At 39.2% G+C, this 27,782-nt stretch overlaps 1 protein-coding gene across 25 annotated transcripts; it reads left to right on the forward strand.

Annotated features, from left to right (window-relative positions):
- Positions 1-16,715: 16,715 nt before the first annotated feature.
- On the forward strand, positions 16,716-21,659 carry LOC132067117 (uncharacterized). 25 transcript variants are annotated; one of them, XR_009417032.1, is made up of 5 exons: positions 16,716-17,934; positions 17,989-18,242; positions 18,535-18,577; positions 18,658-19,940; positions 20,913-21,659. XR_009417032.1 is itself a non-coding variant. In XM_059460243.1 (4 exons), exons 1-3 carry the CDS (start codon positions 19,306-19,308, stop codon positions 19,909-19,911), a joined length of 456 nt encoding a protein of 151 aa, XP_059316226.1. In that variant the 5' UTR covers positions 18,984-19,305; the 3' UTR covers positions 19,912-19,940; positions 20,913-21,112. The 25 variants fall into 25 exon arrangements, 1 of the variants encoding a protein (XP_059316226.1); XR_009417030.1 differs by having other exon boundaries at positions 16,718-17,934; positions 17,989-19,047; positions 19,158-19,255; positions 19,606-19,940; positions 20,913-21,112; XR_009417022.1 differs by having other exon boundaries at positions 16,718-17,934; positions 17,989-18,877; positions 18,984-19,047; positions 19,158-19,940; positions 20,913-21,112.
- The last annotated feature ends 6,123 nt before the right edge of the window (positions 21,660-27,782 follow it).

The following is a 27,782-nucleotide window of genomic DNA, read 5'->3' on the forward strand; positions in this document are numbered from 1 at the left end:
GCGGCCGCATCCGTCGAATAAACTCACGTGGGTCCTCAAGTTTTCGACCGTGAACTGCGGAGGATTACAAGTCAAGAAATCACGAGTCCTCAAACTATTATGTACGTACGCATAATCACCCCCTAATCCGTGCCTGCGAGCCTGTTCCGCCACTAATCTGGTCAACAACCGGACCGCATCTCGCATATTTTATCCTCCCCCCGGCCGGGGAGCCGAGGCGCGGGGAGCCGGAGGGGAGAGCGCCTCTTGACTGCACCGCCGCCGCTCCGAGCTCCTCGGTAGTGGCGATGTGGCGAACCGGGCCGACGGGGGCACAACTCGGGCACGGGCCGAGCACGGGCCCCGGTAACTCTCCGGGCCGGCTAGTCTCTCCGAAATTGCTACCGACTTGCCGCCGGGCGGCGTCGCTTCTTTGGAGGCATCGGCGAAAACATAACAATTCGTCGGGGGAGATCATCCACGATAATACGCGCTCTATCGTACGATCTAGGATCGAAGGAAAGATAACATCCTAAATGTCCCGTAGCCTCCCCGTTTATAGATGTAGTGCACAACACACCGATAAACAAGACTCTACTAGACACGGTCTGTAGACATTCCGTGGACGAACCGCTCTGATACCACTTTTGTCACGACCCAACCCCGTAGGCCGTAACTAGTGCCCGAACTGGACCCTCGTACACACCCATTAACAAGTTAGCATACAAATAGCTTATACATATACCAAAAGTCAGACGTCGTCTCGACCTGTCGCATATAGACATATATCTTTGCCACGTGTTTCGAGGAGGCATATAATATATACAACATGTCAAAACATATATACATGCGACCGACAAGGGCACCACGGCGGTGGGACCGCCCAAAACATAAATCACACAACTATAGCCGAACAGTAACTATTCACAACCCACCCACATGTCTACAGACCTCTAGGAGTAATCACAGAATCATATGACGGGACAGGGCCCCGCCGTACCCCTGAATAATCGTACATATATATATAACAAAGGGATCTGTACCAAAATATGGGCTCCGGAAAAGGGAGCACTTCAAGACAGCAGAATGGATGTCCTAGACTGGCGGATCACCAAAACGATCGTCTGTACCTGCGGGCATGAAATGTAGCCCCCGAAGAAAGGGGGTTAGTACGGAATATGTACTGAGTATGCAAAGCATGGAATACAGAAAACGAGGTCATAACCGAAGTGAGGAGTATAGAAAGTAAGCATAATAACCAGAATACCAAAGTGTTTGCATCTGAAATACAAATCATACATAAGAGGTACAGAAGACAAATATAGTAATCAGAATGCCAAAATGCTTACTCCTGAAATACAAATCATGCATATCAATGTCATGTATCATATCCGGCCCATAATGGGACTGAGTGACATAAGTAAATAATCATCATATACATATGCACATATAACGTGTCCCGGCCCTCCAGTGAGGGACTCGGTAATGAGCTCATATAATCATCATGTATAGCCATTATATCATCATATATACATATACCGTACCCGGCCCTCTAGTGAGGGACTCGGTGAGTGGAATCATCATATCATCATGTCAGCATATCATCATGTCATCATATCATCATGTCACCATATATCATATCATATATCACATGCGGCCCGTAATGGGACCCGGCGGACGGAACATGGTCGCCACCCCATCTTTGGCGCCATAACACATCATACTTCAGAATATTGCATATCTCCGAGCACATCATACTCCGTATCACATCATACTCTGTATCACATCATACTTCGTAACACATCATACTTCGTATCACATCATACTTCGTAACACATCATACTTCGTATCACATCATACTTTGTAACACATCATACTTCGGAAAACACATCATACTTCAGAATATAGCATAGTGCGCACGATGACATAACCGGCCCGGGACTCGGCGAAAGATGTAATAACAGTATGCACGAGCAGAGTAGTGAGAAACTATATGCAGTTTAAAACATTCTCAAAGACTCAATAGGATAATCAAAACGAACCATCATTTAAAAACCAAGACAATGGTCAAATCAAGTTTCCTCCGAACGTCACTCGGGAACATATCAAATAGAACTTTAGAAACCATAGATACGTATCCAAACCATGTGCATATAAATCATCAGTCCAGACTCGACAGATAAATAAGTAATCATCACTCGGGGGTCGGGGTGGTAGCCATATTAAATTCTTTCAAAAGTCGTTAGAACCAAACATAGAAAAGTCTCGGGGCCCACGGACAAGTATCAAACCAATCCGAGCCCGCCTATGAAAGTTGGAGATATTATGCGTTATAGAATCCCCTACGAACGTTTCGAAGCGATCCGAGCCCTTCTGTGAGAGTTACGCTCGTTCGTAGTTACAGACTCCTTTAAGAACAAAATTCTTTATGCAACACATATTATCTAATCATACAAAAGACATAAGGACCATAATTCTACTACATTAAGAATGCGAATATCAAGAAGTGAATAAGAATCATGTACATGCTCGGATCGTAAGAATAGAGTTACCCCGAGGCTCGTATCATAGCCTACTTACAACTAAGACATGCCAAAAGAAAGAAAGGTTAGGCTTTACATACCTCGTCCGCTTCCTAAGCTAATCCAAACTCAAGTCTCGGGCTCCCCCAAGATCTACAATAACGTCATTAAATACCAATTATTAACTATAGGTATTTAGGAATTCAATCCCAAACTAGTACTCAATTCTATAGAAATTTGGGCAGCATTTCCCCTATAAATACAACAACCCCGAGAATTCAACTCGGCCAAATCATCAACCACAATACCAACAACCCTATTTACAACTGAGAATTCAACTCGGCCAAATCATCAACCGCATTCTAACATTAAATACTCTTTTCTACATACTCGGCAACATTCCATTTATTCAATTCAACTACATACATTCAAGCCAACATCGACACTCACATGTTCGAATACTAATCCGAGATCATTCAAACACGATTCAAGAACAATTTAGACAATCCGTACAACATTCAAAACAACCCAACCAAAAATACCATGCCACCCGAAATCATCCCAAACCCGAGAACAACAACAACAACACATTTCTCTCTTCCAAATTCATGAATTACATCAACAATCCACACGTTAACAATGTCATTCTCATAAATATGACAACTACATTAAAATCACGTTGGCTACTAAAACAGCCCACGACACTTTCAACTTCAACTTGAATCATTAAACTTTCATTATCAACATGGAATCCGCAACAACAACAACCAAAACACTAAACGAAATTAGTTCATTCCTTGCCATACAAGATGACCCATATTCGGCCACCACCCTAACACACCAAGTTTATGATTTTCATCCATTTATACACACTACAACATGTACAAATCATTCACAACATATGAAAAAGAAGATTAAACCTTACCTTTTCTTCTTAACTTCACAACTTGGCTAGGGTTTGCAAACGACAAAACGAATGATTTGTTGACTCCAACAACTATCTTACGTTAAAGAGGACCTTCTAATTGGTTGAATTACTAGGAGAAAATATTTTTTTGATGGAGATTTTTGGACCTCAATTTTTCTTCACCATGGCCGAATGCTCCTTGTTCTTTTTCTCCAAGGTTCTACAATTTTCTTAAGTGTGGAAGATGAGGAATGTGACTTATTAGTCATCTTTTGTATACATATATGAATTACACAAGTGTCCCATGGCCCACACATGGGTTGGATCAATTAAATTTGGCCAAACCATGTGTGGGAACCACACCACACCACACGGCCACTTGGCCCTTTTGTGGTTCATGACCAATTATTTTCTAATTTCAAATTTGCCCTTAATATTCCATGCCAACAAAATCATAAGCAACTTATGTCTTAAAACAAACTCGTGGTTAGAAGTCTCTACTTCGTATCCCGGAATGGTCTTGTCCTTAACTTTTCATGGTTAACTCGGATTATCCCAATGTACAAAATACGGGATATAACATACCCTTTAAACCATTAATCATTAGCCAATTCAACTTCTCTAATCATTTATTAAAAGTCAATAGACAAGTGAATGAATAAATAAATAAAATAATTCATATTAACAGATAATATAATTGCGAAAGTCTTAACTATTACACCCCCAAAATTTGAAACTCATTGTACAAGGACTCTAACTAACAATGTCTAAAGAAGAAGTATATTTCAACTATAATAACAAATAATGTCCGGAATAAAAATAAACATCTGGAAAGAGAGATCTTCAGGTGGCATGGCATGGATAGAAGCTCACCCTCGGATCTGATCGAGTAAACTAGCTTCAAGCTAGAGAGGCAATCTGGATGAAATATTTGGAACACAATCTGCACTCAAAAAAGGGTGCAACAAGGTAGTATCAGTACAAACACTATGTACCAGTAAGCATCATAGGCCGACTAAGATTAGTTCACGCACATAAGCATAAAATCAACAAGATAAACAGATAGGCACTTAATACTCAAATCCAAGTCACAGAATATCCCATAACAGAGCCACAACCTAAGATGAAGCTTCTAACCCACAAGGCTGTCAAGTTTCAGTAATCTCACCTGATAATCACAAGTCCAAGCTCCGTCCCTAAGTAGAGTCACTAATCCACAATTTAACTCAGTCAATGGTCATACTGATATCACAATAGGCATTCAACATCCATAGCCAAATCAGAACCAAACGAGCAGATAATAATGCAGAATAAAATGTAATGATGTGCAATGCAAAATATGATAATATGCAATGCAATGCACTGGCCAATCACTTGAACTGTACACACATGCTAACTGATGTCATTACTCAGTAGCCATGACCTGCAGGGGACCCATGGTGGTCCATGTGCCACTCGTTCCGACTTAACTCCTCGGATCGGAGCATAAACATCCGCTCCGAAAAAAACCTCGAACGCGGGCCACATCAATGTATCCCTCATTTTCGGAATGAACCTCGGACCACGAGCCATAATCTAGGTCACACATGTGCCTTTCCATATATCTGTAAGTAACGGTATTTCCTGCCCTCTTATTTTCTATGTTCAGGTCATCAAGTACCATGTATCAAATAGTATCACAAGTTGAACAAGAAGATTATATTAACTTCTTCACTAATTTCACATCACAATGTACGTCTCAACGTACTCCAGTTCATTAGTATGTATGGACTATGAACAATTAGCACTATCAATGTCAAACACAAGGCATTATGCCACAAGTCTTTCAAACCATTTCCATCATGCATGAGTGTATGAATGCATAAATGAAAGTAAATGTGTAATTCAATGCAAACCAATGAAGCAACAGTGAAGGTACAAGTCGCAGAACCACAAGTCATATCAAGACTTGGATCAACTCAACCATGAAATGAATCATATGATCATCTCAACTAACATAGTAGTCTATGTCTCTCTTTACTTCCACATGTAGCCAGTACGCCTCACAACTGAGTCTTGTATTACTAAGAAGCTCCACTTTTCTATCTATTATAATCAATAGTAAATCATACATCAAGGGTTCATCTACGTATTATCATAAATATATAAATCACAATTCAGGTCTAAACCCAGTATTCCTTCCTTTCTCCGATGATATGTGTCACAATAAAAGGGAATTGGGTACAATACGATAATTCATGTAATTAGTCTAATCACAATAAGGGGGCAACGAGCCACCATCAATAACAATCAACCTAATAGAAATCTATCTCGAATCGCCACAGTATGAATACAACTACACCTCATATTTTAATACATAAAGTAATGGCGACGAGCCTACAAAATCATAAGCCATACCAACCTGGCTAATATCCAACCAAAACACTATGTCCGAAGACCTAATCATGCTTTCTCCCATCAATTCTACACAACACATACATTTCGCTAATCAAAGTCTAACTAAAGTAAGCCATAACCTACCTCAAATGCAGAACAGGAGCCACGAACTACTCCATACGAGCCTTCTATTTCCGAAGCGCCTCATAACGGTCAAAGTCTAACAATATGATGCTAAGTAAGCAACAAATCATGTATTTAAACAAGAACAACAATTTGGGGAAGAACACCCACTTACTTCTACCCTTTTCAATGGATGAAACCGTCTTTTAATGGTGAATTTATCATAACTTCTATCTCTACAATCGTTAACCTTCAATTCATGGGTTTCTAATCAATTTTACCCTTTCCAACAGATTTTAGAACAAAGCTTCAATTTTTATTAGAACCCTAAGTCTAAAATTCAACCATAAGAAATCAAATTCTTTCCTAGAAAGTGATAGTCTATACTCCTAGATGATTAATCGACAATAAAATCAACAACCCACCAATTATTTAAGGGTTTACTAATTCTAGGGCTCTCGGGTTTTCACCCACCATTGATGGACCTTAAACTAATCATGGAACTTGAAGAAGAAAGGAAAAGGAATAAATAAAGATGGAGCTTACCCTCCAAGATGTTTTCACCAATGAATGGAATGAATTTTGCCTCTTTCTCTCTTGAAAACTGACTTTGGGGTCTTGGGGTTAATGGTTAGGAGTTGGGATATTAAAATAGGCCTTTTCTGCCCCGTCGGCCGCTGTGGCGGTCTCCAGACCGCTATAGCGGCCTCTTGGTCGCTATAGTGGACCTGCCAGAACAGTCCCTACTAAAACGGGCATAACTCCCTCATACGGAGGCCAAACACGTCGATTCTTTTTCCTATAGCTTCGTAATTTCGATACGGATCTAATGAATCAGACCTCACTCAAGAAAAAGGTCGGATGCTCAATATAGAGACGTTTCTATCCACAGACCTCCGGTGAAAACACCGAATACAAGCGCGATAAAACCCAAACACATCTGAAACTCTTTGGAACCTTAGTAAAACTTGTGGACAAGTTCAAAATCATCATAATGACATGTTGGAACTTCCAAAACATTGACGTCGGGTCATCCTAACCCAGAGTTGACCGTGGTCAACTCTAACTCGTCAACTTAACTAGTTTCTCTATGAATGACTCGATTTACACTCGAACCTTGCGGGAACCAAACCAATGACTTTATTACTAACGTGACTTGGGGAAAGGTCAACAAGGATACATGGATCAAAACCACTATAACGACCCAACATTATAGAAATGCTTCGAGTCGTTAGATATCTTCCTGGAGGTTTAATCATAGACCTGTAAGCTTAACTCGAACCACGCTGACCCTGAATTAATGCACAACTCTCGAATATCACCAATAGTCATTAGAACCGACTCCGAATTTCAAAACCAATCACAACCATACCACGCATAACAAATCTTGTCTATCACTTTCGACTCCACAAGTTGAGTCCTATCCAAGTTATCAACTTAGTACCGAAAAGTTATACCTTACGATTTCAATCTTCATATTCCTCAACCTTTACTTAATATGCAATTCCGATACAACCCGAACCTTTCAATGCGAAACCTGAAGCCTCATATAGTAATTATATAACCATCAAACCTCTCATAGTATCACCTCGATATGCTCATAAATTCTCCGAAAGTATCCAGTCTTACACTGCCACTCTAAATCTCTCGCAATCACCCTCGAGTCTTTAATAACCAGTATATATACCCAAACTGTCCAGTCAATACTACTTGTAACAAAAAATCCCACCATGAGTAGGGTCTCAGCTCAAAAATATAACTCTAGTCCTCACATGATAGGGATTCCACAATCTTCTCTCGTAAGGCATGCTAACTCATCCACTATAGAATGTTACGAAAATTATTCGATGGTGTACTACCAAACCACTTCTTATAAACCTCAACATGTCGGTTCACTGAAATTTGCTTCTTACTAGTCGCTGATCACGAACCTCACGAAACTCTGTCATATCACATAGTCCATTCCTGTAGATTTCCTTCTTAAGCTCACGCAACAATCACATCTCAACTGGAATATGCAAGAAAACGACACCACAATCCATACTGACCCAAGAAATCCCCAAGATGTACCTTTTTCTTATTGATTCACAATCAACTATACCTTTTCTCGACTCGTCAATTTCCCAATTTCTAATCAATTCACGATCATCAATACCGTAGTCAATCCTCGAATCCACTCAATCGAATACCGCATAATCATAAGTTCTGCAAGCTAGCCGAATCAATCCGGGAGATAGGATCATACCACACACTCTGCACATTAGAGTTTTCTTAACGCTTACAACTCGAAATTGAACACTCTCTAAATACAGGGTATCACACAACAGTCTCACTAATATACTCATGTATCTGACTGAAGCGTCCTTGCCCGAATCGCCTTACTCAATTTCTGAAATGTTATCCCGAACTCAGCTCAGTTAACCCATCATCGATCTACCATTTCAAGTATCTATGTTCACTAATCCCTTACTAGAATCCTTAACGTTACTAGTCCTCGAAGAATCACCTCTTACCTCAATTATCAAATCTGAACACCTCTAACCACTCGCATGCCAATCCCTATTCTAACATCACTAGTAGCGGGATCTAGACAATTTTACACAACAAATACAAGGCTCCCAACCTTTGTCCACCACTAATCTCTGTTAGTCTATGACATAACCGAACATACCAACTCATCCATAAACTCTCAAGCCCACTCTGCACTGTACAATCGCAACTAAGCTCTCACATCATAACTCTTGTTTCCACGATTTTCTTGCTGCCCTTAACCTCGCAAATCCCGATCAACCTCATCGATTACTCTTTTACTGTACGTCATGATAAAATGCCTCTCGCAGTCCATCATAAATCATGTACTCATGTTACCTCACCTCAATCTCCTGAACCCGATAGCAAGATGCCTCATTGTAACCTTTCAGTTCCCAATTCCATCTCACATCACTCTATCACTATCAACCAACAACACTCAAATCCACTAGATCCTCTAAACCAGTCATCCCTCTGAGCCGAACGAACAAAAAACAATATCAATACTTCTCCTCAAATCAAAGTGTAGCAACCAGTAACTCCCCAAGTCATTAACTCATCGCATACGCCCATAATTGAAGTCATTTCTGTTAGTCGATTATTAGCTCCTTAGAAGCCTACAACCCAGTCATATTTTACCGACCAACAATGAGACCATAGCATTCACTTACTAACAGAGTAGTCCTTTAACATTAATGAGCTTATATCGAGAATGACTTTTAGTACCATATCTCCGAGATATCACGTGAACCTATAAGTACGACCGTTACAAACCCATGCCTAATTATTCCCACAAGATTCAATATCAAGAATAACACAAAACTTTCCTCCGGGACCGTCATGCCAAAACCCCCTTTACCTTTCACAAACAAACACGAAATTCGCCCTCGCATTAATTGCAACCTTATCCTGATAACCATGTCAGATACAAATTTTTCCTTTCCCAATATCACAAAAAGTACTCATATCCAAGATATTCTAAGAATTCTTACTTCACTACACACATGCACATAACCTTCCTTTATGTCCTTATTGTCGTTACTTCTTTTCTTATTACCTGCAATCACAATACGTTTGCCTACATTCGATGGCCATCACTGAACTTACACTTGTTCTCACATACTGAAGTCTAATACTCTACCATTACTGAATCGTCGACCCGCCATTGGTTCACCAGTGTCACGCACACCATCATAAAGCCTTGATGAAGCTGAAGTCAAACCGATCATATCATCAAGCAACCCACTATTGTTAAGCCATACTTGCACTTTGTCACTTCCGAGAAACCCAACGCTGAAACATAGAGTACCTGTAACCCTTTGAACTATCTTACCGTTTCTCACGAACTCTCACAATAAACGAGTCAAATCTCGACTCTACACAACAACCGAGTCTAATCGCGACTCCACACAATTGAAACCTCAGGCTATAACTAGAGAGTGAACTTGATCACTTTCTCGAAACAGAATAACACATCTCGTACCAAACCACCACACGTCATAGATCAACCATTCGCATAAAAATTTAAGGATGAGTGTCCACCCTCCGTAGGTGATTAAGATAAGAATGTTCAGATACCAATTAGAATCGACTAGCTACCAATTAAATAAAGTCGCACGAGAGAATGAAAGAATTTGAAGTTTGCTAAATGTCCTATATCCTCTCACAGATAAGTATGGAGCTCATCGTACCAATCCACAAGACTCTACTAGACACGCTCTTGTATTATAGATCGGGTAACCTAGGGCTCTAATACCAACTTGTCACGACCCATTTTGGCTAAGTCGTGCAGATACTTACCCTTCCCACCTCGGTAAGCAAACCCTCAACCCAATAATGGCATAATAAGGAATAAATAAATAAATCAATTAAGTGGAAGAGAATAATTCACGTATGTCTTACGATAATAATATAGAAGAAAGTGCGAAATTAAGAAATACACCCATGGTCTGGTCTAATCTATACAAGAGCATCTAAATGAAAATATACAAGTATGGAATATAATGATACATCAAATTGGTATATGTCTCAGAATGGAAAAGTATCACATAATAAGAGGAGTCTTCAAGGCAGCGAACGACTCATGCTCACCCAGGAAACTCGAAGTTGTACTGATAGCGACTATCAGCCACGGGAGATGGAAGTAGATCTAACCTAGAACTCTGCATTCATAAAAGAATGGAGCAAGTGCAGGTCAGTACAAAACCACTGTATTGGTAGGTACCATCGGCTGACTAAGTATAGCTAACATAATTCAGACAACAAAGCAGGATAGGCAGATAAATCAACAAGTATAAGTCAAACACAAATCACAACCAAGTATCCGTCATCACTTAGGTTAAGCATCTAAACCCAAGTGCACCAAGTCTCAATATATCTAATCTGAAATCAACAAGACAAGTAAATCACCAGGTCATCACAATATAAGCCAAAATGCAATGCAATGAATTGGTGTAAGAATGCCAATGCAATGCAATGATGTGTACATATGTACTTCGGACGAAAGTATCGACGTCCTCATAGCACAACCCATGGGGGACCAGCGAAGTCCATGTACTCATTTAATCCCCGATTTTGGGACAATCATTGGATATCGGACTCTCACATCACTCCACACAATCCATGAATTAGTATAAAACCTCCCAAGTACAACCATAAGCCACATCGGACTCCTCACATCATATATATATACACACACACAATCCGTGAATCTGGGAAAACCATCGGATATCGGACTACTCACATCACTCTCAAGCAAATTGAGCTCAGATCATCACAGTGATATGAACAATGTATCAATAATATACCATGAGAGATGTGAATGCGTGCGATGTATGAGTCAACATGAATAATCAGATCAATATCACAAGTCCCAAGCATGGGTACGCTAACAATATCATGAAAAACTACGCGAGTCACATGGAACACTATCCTAGTAATCAATGCCAACAAGTGGGGCACCACAATATCATGAACAAGATATATTAATAGTCTTCGATATCTACTATCACTACGCGGCATCAAGCCCACAACAATGGAACAATCTCACAACACAACGGGCTGGCTAGCCCTGATCAGACAACAGGGCCCAACCTAATACAATATCTAACCCAACTTCACAACTGAAGGTTTACATGCTTTCTCGGATAATATAATATAAATATATGCTTCACTACACAAAGTCTCACCAAGGGTAAGCCATAACCTACCCGGATGGCCGAACAGCAAAACCCCAACAATCCGCCGAGCCTCAAGGTCAAGAAAGTCTACGCATATCAAAAATCTAGATTAGAAATCATGAAGATCGATACCTATATTTCTATCATTCAATTTAGGTCAAAACCCAACCCTAGAATTTGGGAAAATGAGGCCCACAAGGTCAAAATAGAAAAATCAGGGGTAAAATATCAAATTAAATGCTAGGTGATCAAAACCTATCAACTAATTGCTAAATTAAATCAAGGATTCACCTAATTTTGAAATTCAAGCAAAACCCCCAATTTTGGGTATAAATCCTAACTCTTAGATTCAAGAGTTCAACAGTAATAATGGGAGATATTTGATTAACAACCTTAGATACATCATAATGTAGCATAAACCCAATCAATTTGTCAAGATTACAAGCCTAGAAAGAAGAACTCATAAAAACTCTCTTTTAATGCATAAGTTCGTAAAGAAATTAGCACATTTTATAGATTTCCTATGATGATTAACGGGATAACGAATGGTAATGAAGATGGAAGAACTTACCACAAGGATTCTCACCCAAGAAAAGCCTTGAAATGCTCCCAAAAGCTCTATTTTCGGAGTAGGTAATGAATGAAAGACTTAGGGCCTTTTAAATAAGAAACCTGATCCGTCGGCCGCTTCCGCGGGTAGGCCAGCGCTTTAGCGGTTCTACCAGTGCTTCTGCGCTACCGCTTCAACGGTTTGGCCGCCGCTTCAGCAGTTTGGCCGCCGCTTAGGCAGTTCGGCCGTCCTTTCACGAGCACTTCCATGCTACCACTTCTGTGCCAATACGGTCACCCAAAAGCTATCACCAGACACCAGATTTTTCTAGTGTCTTCCCAACTTGAAATCGACCTTCAAAACCATCCCGGAACCTCCCCAACACAAACCAAATATGCAGATATACATAAAACTATGCTACGAACTCACTCATGGCCTCGGAATTCCAATTGGAGGTCTCATTGATCGAGTCAACCCCCGATACCTCAAATTCAACTTCCCAACCCTAGTCTCGAAATGCACTCGAGTGTATTGGGAACCTAACCAAATATACATACAATTTCTAAATGACCATCCGAACCTCTCGAAATCAATGAATTTTCGAGAGAGGTCTGTTTTCCTAAAAGTCAACTTTAAGTTAACCCTTTTTCGCTTTATGCCCAAATTTCACAAAAAGTCGCCCGAATCAAATCTAAACACCTCATGAAGCGTGTCAATGGTCTCCTTGAGTCAAAAGGGAGCTAACCAAGCTCGAGAAAGGATCAAAAGGGTCAAAAATACAATAACAACCAAACGGGTATTTACATGGATCTTTCAGGTGTGAAAAAACTTATCACGTGATCAAAAACTGTCCACTATGGGTAATCGAGCGGAAAAGAAGGAGGGCTGAAGAGGAGAAAGAGGAGACAAAGAAGAGTAACCAAACCACAAAATCTATGGTAGCAGCCTGGGATTCTAATAAAGACTTCGAAGATGAAGCTGATCACACTGCTCTCATGTCTGATGATCATTCCGGATCAAACACTGAGGATGACATCAAAGTAAATATGTATGAGTTCAAAGAAAAGCTAGGAATGTTTTCAAGGAAAAAACAGAAGTTCTTGATAAATGATCAAATTAACGAATACCAAGAGATGAACATAAAAAGAGTTGAGTCACTCTGTGAATATGTGAGCTTAAACGATTAAGTAATGTGGAGTGAAGCTAATAAAAACAAAGCTGAAAAAAGAGAATGCGGTGAGAGAAGTAGGTTATGCTCCTTGGTTCATCGGTCTTGCTCTTCAATTCGAGGAGTTTTAGTGACCTTAAATCGAAGTAAAATTAAACAATCAGCAACATAGGATTAAGTTTGATTTTAAAAGAGTAAAGAAGGAGCTGCACCTTGAAAGCAAAAAATCCAAAGATATTAGCTCAAAATTACTTAGAACGGAGCATGATCTTGAAAGAGCAAATCGTTGGACTCAAGCATCTCAATTACTCTCAAACCTCACTAGTAAAACACATAACATGACTAAAGGCTTGGGATCTGATAGAATTGTAGTGTCAAAAGAAGAGCTATGCACTCTTTGTGATAAGATAGGACATAGTAAGATCAAATGTCCAGTGCGCACGAGCTACAGGGTGAGAAATCTGAAGATTGCAAATAGAAACGCCAAACCAATCAAGAAGGAATCTACTGGTGTTGGAAACAGGTTCTCTTGGGCTTTTCCTGAATGAACAAAGAAAGAGATGATCCACCCAATGGTCAATGGAAAGGGACCCACACTTGGCTGGATGCCTAAAACTAATCATTGATTGTTATGGCAGGTAAGAGGAGCAAAAGAACAAGCTAGAATGACAGATGAACAGTGCTTGCTCAAGACATAAAAAGAACTTACAATGTTAATCCTTCTCACTCTCATAATAGAGGAAAAAGAAAATCGTTGCAAAAGGAGTATGCCTTATCTGCCTAAAATAAGAAGGCTATCAGACAGAGGGAATCTTGGGTGGGACAAGTAGATGAATCTGGTCTATCACTGAAAGGAATATACTGAATAGAGACATATGGAGCATAAAAAGCAACAACCACAAGATCAAGCTCACGGTACAACATCATAAAGTGGAAGATCATAAAAATTGGCAAGGTACTCATGTGACCTTAAAACAGGTTAAGGAACTTGTTCCTCAGGATTAATGAAGGCAGCCAACTGGAACAAGTGGTCCAACCTGATCCAGTAGAATGTAAAAAGGAATTTATCATTGTTGAATCGTCAAACAAAGAAGAATATCAGTGGATTGCGATAGGTGTGTCTCTTAGAAAAATAAAACATAGGTCGTTAGACATTTATAGTGTGATTGATATTGAGGCAAAGATGAAAGAGCTGGCTATACAATTATTCTATGTGATCCCACAAGTGCTAAAATGTGCTTATAATACCCTGGCTGATTTTTCGTTAAAGACTCAATTAACTTAGAAACGAAAGATCCATGTTGGTATTAAGGATGATTAAAGCTGCACATATGTTTCCTAAGAATTTGGTTAGGAAAGTTGTCTCAGACAATATGAGTCTACAAGTAAATAGAAATATTCTACTCAGTCAGGTACATTTAATTGTATGTCCTATGCAATAACAGTTTCATGAGCTCTTGATGGTATAAACACTATGACTATCACAGAAACTAGACCTAAATCAAAATTTGCACAAAGTCAGCCATTGACGTTTCAGGTATGTATTCCTTCCTTTGCAATAAATTATGCATACAAATCAAGGAACAAATTGAACAACCTGGTTGTACTACTGTGGTCAAAATCTTAGACGTCATTAAGTGTATCGAGAAGAGTGAGTCATGATGACCTTCTTGAAAATCTACTACAATCTAATCTCCCTCTTCCCAAAAAGGCACTTCTTGTGTAACGACCCGTTAGGCCGTTATGTGTCTTTTGACCACTTTACCCTTGTTGACCAATTCCCGAGAAAATAAAGCAGTTCTAGTGAAAACTGAAGAATTTAGAAACCTTAAGTGAAAGTATTTGACCAATAGTTGACTTTTGGGTAAACGGATCTTTTTTGGATTTTTGTCGATTCCGTGAGGTCCGGAGGGCCGATTATGACTTAGTGGAGTAGATGGTTTAGTTCCCGAGGCATTTTGTTGCATTTTGGATACTTGGTTTTATCCGTTTGGGGGTTGACTGGGTAAATTAGATCTACGTTGGGAATTTTGAGGCCACGGTAAGTTCGTAAAGCATTTTTATGTGTGTGTGTGTGTATGTGGTTTGTGTATGGGAGGCCTCGGATTTATGTATGGATTTCGGGAAAGACTTGTGAAAAATAAGATTTTTGCTGGTTCTGGTGTGACCGCCACGGAAGGCTTAGTGCCGCTAAAGCGGTATCGCCATGGCGGGGTTTTGACCGTCATGGGTATGCCATGGCGGATGGTCTGACCGCTATAGCGGGGCCGCTATAGCGCAGTCCTGGCCGCTACGGTGAGGGATGGCCTTCAATGATTTTCACTATAGCGGAAGGCCCGACCGCTACAGCGTGATCGCCATGGCGATCCTGGTTACCGCTGCAGTGGATCGACGGGACCAAAAACTCCTTTTATATTCCTAAGTTCGAACCATTAGTCTAACTCTTCTAAAACGTAATTCTAAGAGCTTGGGGAGGTGAATATTGGAGAGACTTGGTGAAATCATCTTTGAGTGTAAGTTCTAAACCTTTATGTTGCTTATCTACCTTCCTTCCTTAAGTTTCCATGGTGGTTTAAGGTCCTGAAGTGTTAGGTGTTGAGAATTAGAATCCTAATCATGAAATCCTTAGTGTAAATTATTTATTGTTGATTAACATACTGCTTTTATCATCTAGAAGTGTAGATTAACACATTGTAGGATGGAATAGTTCTATAGTTCAAGAATCTATTTATGGGACTTAGGGTTTCACCCAAATTTGGGGTTTTTGACTAATTTATGAAATTGAAGGGCACAAGTGATTAGAAACCGATGAATTTGAGGATTATGGATGTTGGGACTAAGGGTAGGGTAATTTCACCCTTAATTTTTGATTTTACCCATATGATTCGCTAGGGGTATTTTGGGTATTCTTCCCCAAATCAATTCTACTTCAAATTAGATGGTCTATTACATACTTAGAATTGCTATTGCTAGACTTTGAGCATTTCGAGGAATTACGTAAAGGGAAAGCTCAGGTGGAGTAGCTCACGTTCCAGTTCTGCATTCGAGGTAGGTTATGACTTACTTGATTAGACTTTGATTAGTAGGTTGTAAATATAGTAGAATTGACGGAAGAAAGCATGATTGGGCTTTCGGGCATAAAGTCTGGTTGGATATTACCTAGGTTGGTGAGTTCTGATTATGTGGGCTTGTCACCGTTGCTTTATGTATTTAACCATGAGGTGTACACTACAAGATAACTGCTTATTAGTGACCAAGATTTACCGATGCGTTAAAAATCTGGTCTCTAAATGTATACTTTCAGGGATGAGATTTTTTTCTTGTTCGTAATACACTTTTTTGTGTTCTAAATAAATAAATGGCATCCAAAAAACTTAAAACCTGGTCCCAAAAACCAATATTTCATAGGGAGCTAGGTGCGAACCTATTAAAAATGAAATAGCTCCAAAAAGTTCCCTCTCACTCTAAAATCCCTAAATCCCTGAGTGGCAACTTTCATCAATCAGAATCCTAAAATTCATCTCTCTCAACCCCTCTTGTCTACCATTGGAATTATCAGGCTTAGTAATCAAGAGTAAGTTAATTTCTTTCTCTTCTTTTATATGATTCATGCCCTTCTTCTTCATCATCATTTTTTTTTTGCGATGGAAACCAAAAAATTTATGTTTCTGTTGGTCTTCTGCAATTAAGTTTCTTATAGTACTGATTGTTGTTGTGTGAGGGCTAAAAGTGAGAGTATTGGGTTTAAAGCTAAGGCTCGGGGGTTAAGGAGGAGAAACTTGAGTATTTATTGTAGGATTTCGTCTACGCGATTTGCTATCGATGTTTGCGTTTAGGATCTTTAACAGGGAGAAAGAAGAATGTTGAATGCAGATTAAAAGATGTGTTTGCCTTCTTTTATTTTGGGATTCTTCCCAAGTTTTATACTATAACATGAATCATTTGAGAAATGACTTTGTGGGTTGCTTCTATGAGTGCGTAGTTTTACTTCTATTAAGTTATATGTCTAAGCTGGTTTGTGATGTTTTCTTCTGTTTTTACCCCAACTCTTACTTTGATTTTGTAGTTTTCTTATGTGGGTATATTTTATTCTTCTATTTTAGTGAAGTTATAAAATGTGTCTTTGTGTAAGTCTGTTGTGTTTGGCCAAAACATTACTTCAGCTTTGAGCATTATACTATAGCCTCGGTTTTGATTGAAAATTTCAGTTTTGATGGAGTGCAAATTTTGCTTTGTCACTGCACAAATAAAGCCTATTATTTGTTTTTTGTATATGCTGAAGAAAATTATTATTCCCGTGTTCTTGTGCATGCCAGTAGGTTGTTTTAGTTCTCCTTAGTCATTACAGTTTTTTTTTTTTTTTTTTTAAATTGTGGAATAGCTAGTGTATCATATTTTTATCTAAGAAAACTAAGATAGAAAATCAGTGACTTAGCTTTAAACTGATTTGTGTGTTTTAATTTCTCATATTCTTGAGCAATTGTGAGTTATACGTTATGCATATCAGTCAGTAGCTTATTTCATTCTTGTGATATCGTAGTAAGTTTTAATAATATGGATGAGTTATCAAGTTTAATAAAAAGAAATATGCATCTTAGGACGTTTCTTGTAAGAGTTTTAATTGATGTTCTTGAACTGCAATTCATGGGTAGAAGAGAGATTTAGTTTCAATGTAATTAGTTTGATGTGTATGATAAAACTAAAGGAATTAAAGAAGATGAATATGGCATTGTATTTGTGGAGGTGGGATCTATCCCCCGGAGTGGTATTTGTGCTAGTCAAAGTATGCCACCACTTTCAAACATTAGGAAAATAGATTCTACCATGTCTGTTCAAGGAATGCGAGCTGATATTCCAAGTTCTCCATCTACTGATGAAGTTATGCAGTACACCCAAACATTTGAAATAGGTATGATTCTCAAATTTATCGTGTTATTAATTTGTACAACTAAATTGTCCTTTAAGTTTCCATAACCTGGTACACAAATTGTCCTTTAAGTTTTCATAACCAGTGCACTTTTGTCTTGGATTAATGTTTCCTTGTAGAACTAACAGAGTACTCAAGTGATCCATACAATTGTAGTTTTCTGGTGCAGTTCCTCACCTGATATTATGCTCTAATATATTTTGTTGGTACAGTTTCATTTGGGACACAATGTAAGCTTTTGAAAGATGGACATTTATATATATTGTATGTATAGGTCAGTTTTGGTACATGTAAAGGATATTGCTGATGCAGTTTAGGTGAGAATGCAGTGTTTGTTTTTAATAGCTGTTCATTTTTGTCGAGTCTGAAATACTATTAAGCTTTGGTCCATGTTTAGGTACCCAAATTACTGTTTTTTTGTGCATATTCTACTGGAGTGATGATGCTATTTTGATCTATGAATTGGTGCAGTTTTACTCTATAAAACGGTGCAATTTTTCTGATGCTTGGTTCTGCAAGTTCGAGCATTTTTTTTTTTTTTAGGATGACTCTAACAGGATGGAATTGTTTTCTAGACACAGATCTCTAATACTTGGATAGAATATTTTTGTACAGAGGTATGGCTCCTTATGATGTTCTATTATTTCAGTAGCATCATTCTGATGGTTCTTAGTTGGCATTTGGACAACATTTGGTTGACGTTGAATATGCCAGTTACCGCAGGATTATAAGCAGATATGGTCTTGAAGTGATGTGAAATTTTGTTACTAGATTTTACATGGAACTAGTAAGAACTCACAATTTCCACATACTTCGTACTTTTAAAGAAAGAAAAGGAAAACACCAACTCCAATTTAATAGCATATTGGATGTCAACCTATGTTTTATTTGTTGTAGGATAAATTTGAGAGCGATGACATGAATATTCATCGCGATCATATTTTGGGATGGATGAAAGAATTATGGAACAAATGGAGAGGAAAATTACCCAAAAAGTACGTGAAGGGCTAAGTAAGATTATTTATCAAATAAAGCTAAGTTAAAGATGCTTCATCATAGTGGTAGCAAGGCCATTAGAGAGATTAGTTATCAAAAGGTGTTATCATTAATCATAATTTTTTATAATATTGACGAGCCATCATTTGACATGTTTACTTTTATGTAAAGGGTGGAAAAGATGGAAACCCACCAGATTTGGGAACTATTTTCTTTGAGAATCGCAAGAAGAATAACTCACTTGTCGATTCAAAATCAATCGAGAAACATGTGCGTTTGGTTAGTTGAACATGTACTTTACTTTTGGTTATCATGGGTTCTAACAGAAGTCATTCTATATACTTTGTAGGCTCAAATTCAAGAACTGGTGCACTCTGAACCGTCTCTTCCTAGCATAGAGGTTGTAAAAAAATGCTTTGGACCTCAAACTCGTAGCCATGTATTTGGCTTTGGAGGTGGAGTAAAGGCGAAAGATTTCAAAGGTTGGACTTCTTCAAAGGCTGAGTTGTTGTCTGAGCTACGTTCAACTCAAGCAGAAAATCAATCTTTGAAAGATCGTTTGTCTAACTTTGAAACTGAGATGAAAGAAATGAAGCAATTAAAAGAGTTGTTATTAGCTCAACAAATTTCCAATCTCCGACATCATCTATTTTAGGAGAGTGACTGTTCCTTTGATGATACCAAGTGAGTAACAATGTTCCCAAAATTTTAGTTTCTCTTTAAAATATATTTGCTTGTTTGGTCAATTTTTGAAGCATGAGCATACTCCCTATCTTGAGCAAATGAATCTTTTATGCCCTCCGTATGCAACTAAGTGTTAATTGCAACTGGAATATCGATTAATAGGTTAAGAAATGAAATGTCGAAGTGTCGGTTATAATAGTAAAAAAAGGATGTGAAGTGTTGATTATGTTACTTGTGTATTTGCTGATTGTGGTGCTTGTCTAACATTCTGGTAGCTGATTATAGAGCTTGTGTGCTTACTAAAGTTTTATTTTAAATGGGGATTTTCTGCTGAAATTGTTTTGTAGCTGGAATTTTATTTTAGCTAGCAACTCAGGCAAAAAAGCTCCTATTAGCAGGACTAAAAATCTAAATTTTAGGCTTTTATTTGACAGAAATGGTAGTCACGAGGTTGCCATAATCAATTGAATTGGCATTAGAACCTTTTGCTCTTCAATCTTTATAAATGAATCTTCTTTAACTTGTTAAATCTGAAATTGAAGAGCCAATGCAAATCAGTCTCAAAAGTTGGTTGTTGTTGCAACAAAATAGTATAGATACAAGAAGAACTTAACATATTATAGAGGATGCTGTTAGCAAGAAGTTGAAAACTGTATGATGTAAAGAACCTGCAAGTCAAGCTTCAGGAAATGACACTAAAACTCTTCTTTGGGGTAACATTTGTGCAACATCACCATAAGTTAACTGCTGCTTCATTATTTAACATATATCAAGTTTGAAAAACATCTAAGCAACTTCGATGAATTAGCTTTATACATGAGCTAGCCGTTTACACCGACTTATCAAATGTGCTTTCTCAAGTTTTACCAAACTATACATTGTCATTTACTTGAAGTAATGGTTTGTTATTTAACCAATTTTCCAATTGATTTTTTTAGTCTTTTCTAAATGAAATTTTAAATACTTTTACAGGTTATGGAAACTGAAGTTTACGAGAAGCAGATCTTTCAGGACGTACAGATTGACTATCATTTTGCTATGGATATTAGCTATATAGGTTTTATGCTCAGGGTTATGTACGAGATACTATGATGACTAGCATACATCATTGATGTATGGTGTCAAATGTTGATCATTTTTGTATATATATATAGATTATATCATTTTGTTACCAGATATTTCTTGTTGGAAATTATTTGATTTTTGGACCAGTAAAATGTTTCTTTGGGGACGAGACAAGTAGTCCTTAAATTTTTTGTAGGTGCAGAAAATCTGGTTGCTAAACCCATTATCCTTGCGCTATTGACATCAATTCACGGCCAAAAATCTAGTCCCTAAAGTAAATTATGGACCAGCCTGCAAGTCTGAACATCCTCACTTACGCACCAAAAATACGGTCCATAAAAGTGTTTTAAGGACTAGTATTATGGCAGTCGCAAAAACTATGTAGGACCAGCCACTCATTCCTGTCGCTAATGACCTTAAGAGGTGGAGCATATAAGGACGAGCTGGCAACCAGAATTTCTGGCCCCTATTCACTTTTAGGGATCATAATTCTACTTTTAGAGACCAGTTTTCCCTTCGCTAGTAAGCAGTCTTCTTGTAGTGGTAGTTGTGTTATTGGAAGGAAAGGGTTGATAAATATACTCTTCGTGTTGATTGAGATAGCTTGTATGTTTCATGCTATTGTTGAGTTGATTTATCTGAGTCTTGTTATGACTTTTGGCATTGTGACTTGTACTTCCTTGGCATTGATATTATTTATTGATCATACCTACATTGGAGTGGTGCTTCATACTGGGTTCTAGAATTGAACCAGATCTTGAGACTCAGCTTGGGTACGGACATATAATATATATATATATATATATATATATATTAGATCTTGAGACTGGGGGTGAGGATGTGGCCTAGTTATGGGCTCGTGATCCGAGGTCAGTTCCGGAGCGAGTGGTACATGGACACCTTGGGTCCTTCGCGGGTCATGACTATCTTGTGAACAAGGCCTTTAGCATGTGTTTACGGTTGAGATAATTATCATTGGTTGCATTGTATTGGACATCATCTAATTCCTGTGATTCATTTTTTATTGGTTGTTGTTGTTGTTGTGTTGTTGTGCCTGTCTATCTATCTTGCTGGTTTTACGAATGTATGCATGATACTAATATTAGTTGGCCTATGCTATCTACCGGTAAATAGTGTTTGTACTGATACTACCTTCCTGCACCCTTTTTGAGTGCAGATTGCATTCCAAAGTTGTCTTCTAAACCTCGTATCTAGCCTGAGGCTACTTCCTGACCAGATCCGAGGGTGAGCTCCTATCCATGCCATGCCGCCTGAAGATCTCTCTTTATTTGATGTCTATTCCATTTCCAGACATTATTGTTATATTCAGACACTTATGTATTCCTTAGACATTATTTATGGTTAGAGTCCTTGTAATATGTAGTATTCCTCACTTATTTACTACCTATGGCATGACTTAGATTTATTATTATTGATTCTGTTATTCTTTAAGTTGCAATTGGATAAATGAATGATTAACTGGTTAGGGAATGGTTCGCCCACTAGGGGGGTTAGTGTGGGTGCCATCATGATGGGTTCGGTCGTGACAAAGTTGGTATCAGAGCCCTAGGTTCGTCGATCTGATTGTATAAGGACATGTCTAGTAGAGTCTTACGGATCGGTATGAAGACTTCTGTATATATCTTCGAGAGTCTATGGGACACTAGGAAAACTCAAACTCTTTCTTTCCTTCATGCTATATGATTCCAATTGGTATATGGATAATTCAAATTGGTATCTGACTTTTCATTCTATTCTCTCACAGATGGTGACGACTCATGCTAGGGAAGCCGTTGATGAGGCACCTGAGCTTGCTGCCGGGGGTATAGCTCGTAGTAGAGGCCAAGTCTGAGGTCGTGGATACGTTAGAGGCCAGGGAGAAACACCAGCCAGGGACGGGGCTCCTGCGGCTGGTCAGGCTTGTGCTAGATTAATTTCCCCACGCCTCCGATAGTTCCGGATGAGGGAGCAGAGTTTGAGGCCGCACCAGCTCAGCCAGATATTATAGTTACTCCAGTGTTATCAGATGTCATAGTTCATGTGTTGAACATGCTGAATGGATTAACTGAGGCGAGTCAGACACGGCTACTCCGCATGTCCAGGTGTGAGATTAGTCGACCGTATTCCCCGATAGCATTCGTGCTCCGGAAGCGCGAAGAGCTGCAGGCCGTGGCTCCACGTTTGGATGAGACTCCAGGACCAGAGATTTTCGCTAGACCGGTGGCAGGCCCGGTGATGACCGGTGAGGAGCATGATCTATTTTGGAGGTTCACCAAGATGAAGCCTCCTGTCTTTTATGGAACAGAGTCCAAGGATGCTTATGAGTTTATTACTGATTGTCATGAGAGGCTTCATAAGTTGGGGGAGATTGAGAGCCATGGTGTAGAGTTTGTGACCTTCTAACTCTTGGGTGATGCCAAGTTATGGTGGAGAGCTTATGGGGATTGTAAACCAGCTGGGTTTCCTTCGTTGACTTAGACTCAGTTTTATTTTGTCTTTTTGGAGAAGTACGTTCTGTGTACATTTTTAAGGATAGGAGGTGTGATGACTTCAGTCACATCGAGTAGGGGAGTTCTTCAGTTGCTGCTTATGAGGCCTGTTTTCACTCCTTGTCCTGTTATGCTCTACAGTTGTTGCCTACTAGGGATGAGATAGTTCGTAGGTTTGTGAAAGGGTTGAATACTGCTTTATAGTTGTCAGCTCTTCAGCTTGTAGCTATAGGAGCTTCTTTCCAGGATATGGTGGATTATGTCACCACAATTAAGGTGTGAGACAGGACAGCCATGGCAAGTATGCCAAAAAGAAGGCCCGCAGGGGTGATAGGCTCAGTGGTACGTTCTCTCGAGGGCATGGCCACCATGGACAGAGTTTCTAGGTTTATTCGGGTCATCGTATCCAGTCAACTATGCAGGTTTCTGTTAAAGGGCCATCAGGGGCCGGTTATTACTTTTTGAGTCAGCCAGGGGGTTCACATTCCAGATTTTCTGACCATGGTGGTTATTCTACTTCTTCTGCTTCTGTTCAGCGACCTATGCTAGACCATGTATGTTTCGAGTGTGGCAAGCAGGGGCATTTCAAGAGGAACAGTCCCTGACTCAGACAGAATGGCCAGAGTGCTCAGTACCAGGCTCCCAGGGCTCCAGTTTCACCAGCTAAAGGAGGAGGATATTATGGTAGGGACCGTGCTCATACTGGGTTTAGTAGCCATACATCTGGTGGAGGTTGCATCCAGCCTAGTAGAGGCGGATCTCATTCAGGAAAAGGTGAACATCAGCCCGGTAGGGGTGGGTTCAGTCAGGTCAGGGTGATCGTGGAGGTTCGCAGGCTAGTGGCGGACGGGTTCATTGGTATGCCTTTCCTAGCAGATCAGAGGCTGAGGGTTCCGATGCAGTCATTACATGTAACATCTCAGTCTTTCACCGGTCGGCTACTGTGTTATTTTACTTGGGTTATACATTCTCTTATGTGTCCTCATACTTCTCTAGGGGTCTTGATTTGTTTTGTGATTTGCTTGATGCTCCTATTCATATATCTACTCCAGTTGGAGACTCGATAGTGGTAGATAGAGTTTACCGGTCATGTACGGTCACTTTTATGGGTTATGGTACGTGGGTAGACCTGGGGATTCTTGATACGGTAGATTTTGATGTTATTATGGGTATGAGTTGGCTGTCTCCTTACCACGTGATTCTGTACTATCATGCCAAGACAGTCACTTTAGCTATGCCGGGTATGTCTAGACTTAAGTGGAAGGGTACTCCTAGTCTCTCCCCAAAGAAGATCATTTCCTTTCTTCGCGCCAAGAAGTTAGTTGATAGAGGTTGTTTGGCTTATATGGCGAATATTTGCAATACCAGTGCTGACGTTTCATCGCTTGAGTCGGCCCCGTGGTATGTGAGTTCGCGGAGGTTTTTCCCACGGACTTTCCAGGTATGCCACCCGACTGTGATATTGATTTATGTACTGACTTGGAGTCGGGTTGAGAGAGTTGAAAGAGCAGCTTCAGGACCTTCTTAGCAAGGGATTCATTAGACCGAGAGTCTCTTCTTGGGGCACTCCTGTGCTTTTTGTAAATAAGAAGGATGGGACTATACAAATTTACATTGATTACCCTTAGTTGAACAAAGTCACCATTCGAAACAAGTACCCCATTCCTCGTATTAATGATCTATTTGACCAGCTTCAGGGGGCTTCTGTGTTTTCCAAGATTGATTTGGGTCGGGTTATCACCAGTTAAAGGTACAAGCCAAAGATATTCCTAAGATAGCCTTTCGGACTTGGTATGGGCACTATGGTAAATACACAGATTTAGATGCTTGTACAGGTTGTGTATAGCCGGTTTGGGGAAGCATTTATTGTTTCTTGTACGAATCCACCGCGTATCAACCAAACAATGTAGAGTTTCGACCTTCTCTCTTGCCTTTTTAATTTTACGGTCAAAGAAATGCAAATCTTTAATGGTCTTTGTTGTATTTGGTTTCAGACTCACAATTCCTATTGGTTCTCACAAATTTACAAGGATTCAAGATGAATCCCCTTGTAAATCGATTAGTTCCACATCGGTTTCAAACAACAATTTGGGGTTTGTGGGGGTTCTATATAAAGAACCCCAACCCTTCAAAAAGAAAAAGAAAAAAAGGAAGAAAAGAGGAGAAAAAAGAGGGGAAAAAAGGGAAAGAAAGAAAAAGACGAAAATATACACAAGAAACATGATTTTTTAGTTTTCACACTTGAAATTTGGGATTCTTAATACAAATTTTAACTTAGCCTCTAGGTTGAGTTTTCAGTTTAAAGTTTTAATTTGCTTATTATCTTATGTGGCTGAGTTAGCCTCCAAGTCCATTCTTGCATCTGGTTGCACACACAAAAGGTAAATTCCGATCTTGTTGTTTATTTTATTTTTGCTTAGTCTAAATGCAGTTAAGGTAGTATTTTTGTTTTGTTTAGATTGCTGTTTTGGTATGGTGTTTTGTTTAGTTAAGTGTTTTTTTTTTTTTTTTTTGGTTTAATTTAGTGCTATGCTGATAATGGCTTGTTTAGTTTAAGTACTCTAATTGTATCCCTAGTTGTTCTCCTTGGTACGCTAGGGTATATTGTTTGAATATGGATCCGGATGATTGGTCTAAACAAGGTTTGGATCGTGATTAGCGCGGAATCGCCTTATGAATGATTAATCACCTTAAATGGAGGGAACTTGAATAACTAAAGGCTAATGACTTGAGTTTAGAAACTAAGATATGAAAGATGTGAGTCAACATTCATTGTGGTTGTTAAAAAATGGTTTAAAATGGTTCTTTAATGTTACATCTCGGAAATTTTGAGTTGTCGTATTATGAGAAGACTAACGTAAGCCTAAAGTGGGTATGAGGTCCTTATGAGATTAAGGAGAGTATTTGATAACTTTAAGTGAGTACATTAAGATTTTGAAGGCATATGAATTGGTGGGATTAAGTTTGTCGAAGGAAGTAGAATGTAAGTCATGTTTGGGACGATTTCGCAACAATTGAGTTATACTTTGGTTAGTAATGACTTGAGGAGGAGCTATAAGGCCCCTTAGATGGTTAACGAAGTGTTATAGAAGTACCAAGAAGGTTCCATAAGGATTGGGAGTCAAACGAATCGAAACGAGCAACTTATCGGGAAAGGACAATTTGACGGACCGTAGGACATTTGACGGCCCATCAAATGGTGGACCACCACCGTGAACAGCTACAAGAAGACTCGCTTGGTCAAGAAGTTTCATGGTGCATTTTGACGGACTGTAGGAAGTTAGACGGTCCGTCAAAATGCCCGACGGGATTTTAAGTTACGCTTTATATATTTCGTTTTATTTCATTTGGACGCATTATTTCCCCAAATCAGATTCTAGAACTCTCCAAAACCCTCTCTCCCAGTCCATAAACTAATCCAAGACAAATCCAAGAGAATCAAGAGATTCAAGTGCTAAGAAGCTTGATAGGGTTTGTGGAACTCAAGATTTCCTTTGGTGTTGATGTTGGAGACTTCACCTTAGTGGAGTGAGTTAGTTCAAGGCTTGTTCTTGTGCGATTAAGGTAAGTTTTTACATCTTTTGCATATGGTTAAGGTTGTTTGATTGTTATACCATGTGGTTGAAGGAAGAAAAGTGAAGATAGAGTTCAAGTATGAACTTGAGGATATTATGAGCTATAAGTTAACTTGAATTATGATTCTTGGCATGATATGAGTACAATCTTGTTATGGGTGGTACTAATGATGTTGAGGAAGTATTGTACGTAAGTATATATGGTGTTGTGTTGTAGTTATTGTTATGAGTGATCTTGGAAAGGAGTTTTGGGGATTGAATGAAGCCTAACTTGAATGAAGTCTCTTGATTATGGTATTGTTAATAATGTCATTATTGTTTGGGAGTTGTTTTGGAATTTTGTAGAAGTAGATGAAATAGGGGAAATGCTACCCAGTTTTCGCTGGCTTACGAATTATACTAGCTTGGACTTGAGTGTCACGACCCAACTCCGTAGGCCGCGACACGTGCCCTAGTTGGGCACTCGTACGTACCTTAACCTAAATTAGCAAAGTATTACAATAAGCAGAAGTAATAATTTAACAAGGACAAGTAAGCATGCCGCACGAAGGCTGATAAGGCCGTCACAAAACATAGATAAACTCTAAACGTGCGCAAATCTCACGGAACATATTAAGGCAACCCACACCACATGTCTAAGGCATTCCCCTACAGAACAAAACCTCGATCATGTGACGGGACAGGCCCCGTCGTACCTTAATAAATACGTACAT

This window comes from Lycium ferocissimum, chromosome 8 (assembly GCF_029784015.1).
Source record: "Lycium ferocissimum isolate CSIRO_LF1 chromosome 8, AGI_CSIRO_Lferr_CH_V1, whole genome shotgun sequence".
In the NCBI taxonomy this organism is placed as follows: Eukaryota; Viridiplantae; Streptophyta; class Magnoliopsida; order Solanales; family Solanaceae; genus Lycium; species Lycium ferocissimum.

Excerpts from the sequence above, each read along its gene's own strand:
- LOC132067117 (XM_059460243.1), top strand. The coding sequence starts at position 19,306 with ATGCTTCATCATAGTGGTAGCAAGGCCATTAGAGAGATTAGTTATCAA. Across the intron at positions 19,357-19,427 it reads GAGAGATTAGTTATCAAAAG|GGTGGAAAAGATGGAAACCC; the intron begins GTGTTATCATTA and ends TTTTATGTAAAG. Across the intron at positions 19,527-19,605 it reads CAAAATCAATCGAGAAACAT|GCTCAAATTCAAGAACTGGT; the intron begins GTGCGTTTGGTT and ends TATACTTTGTAG.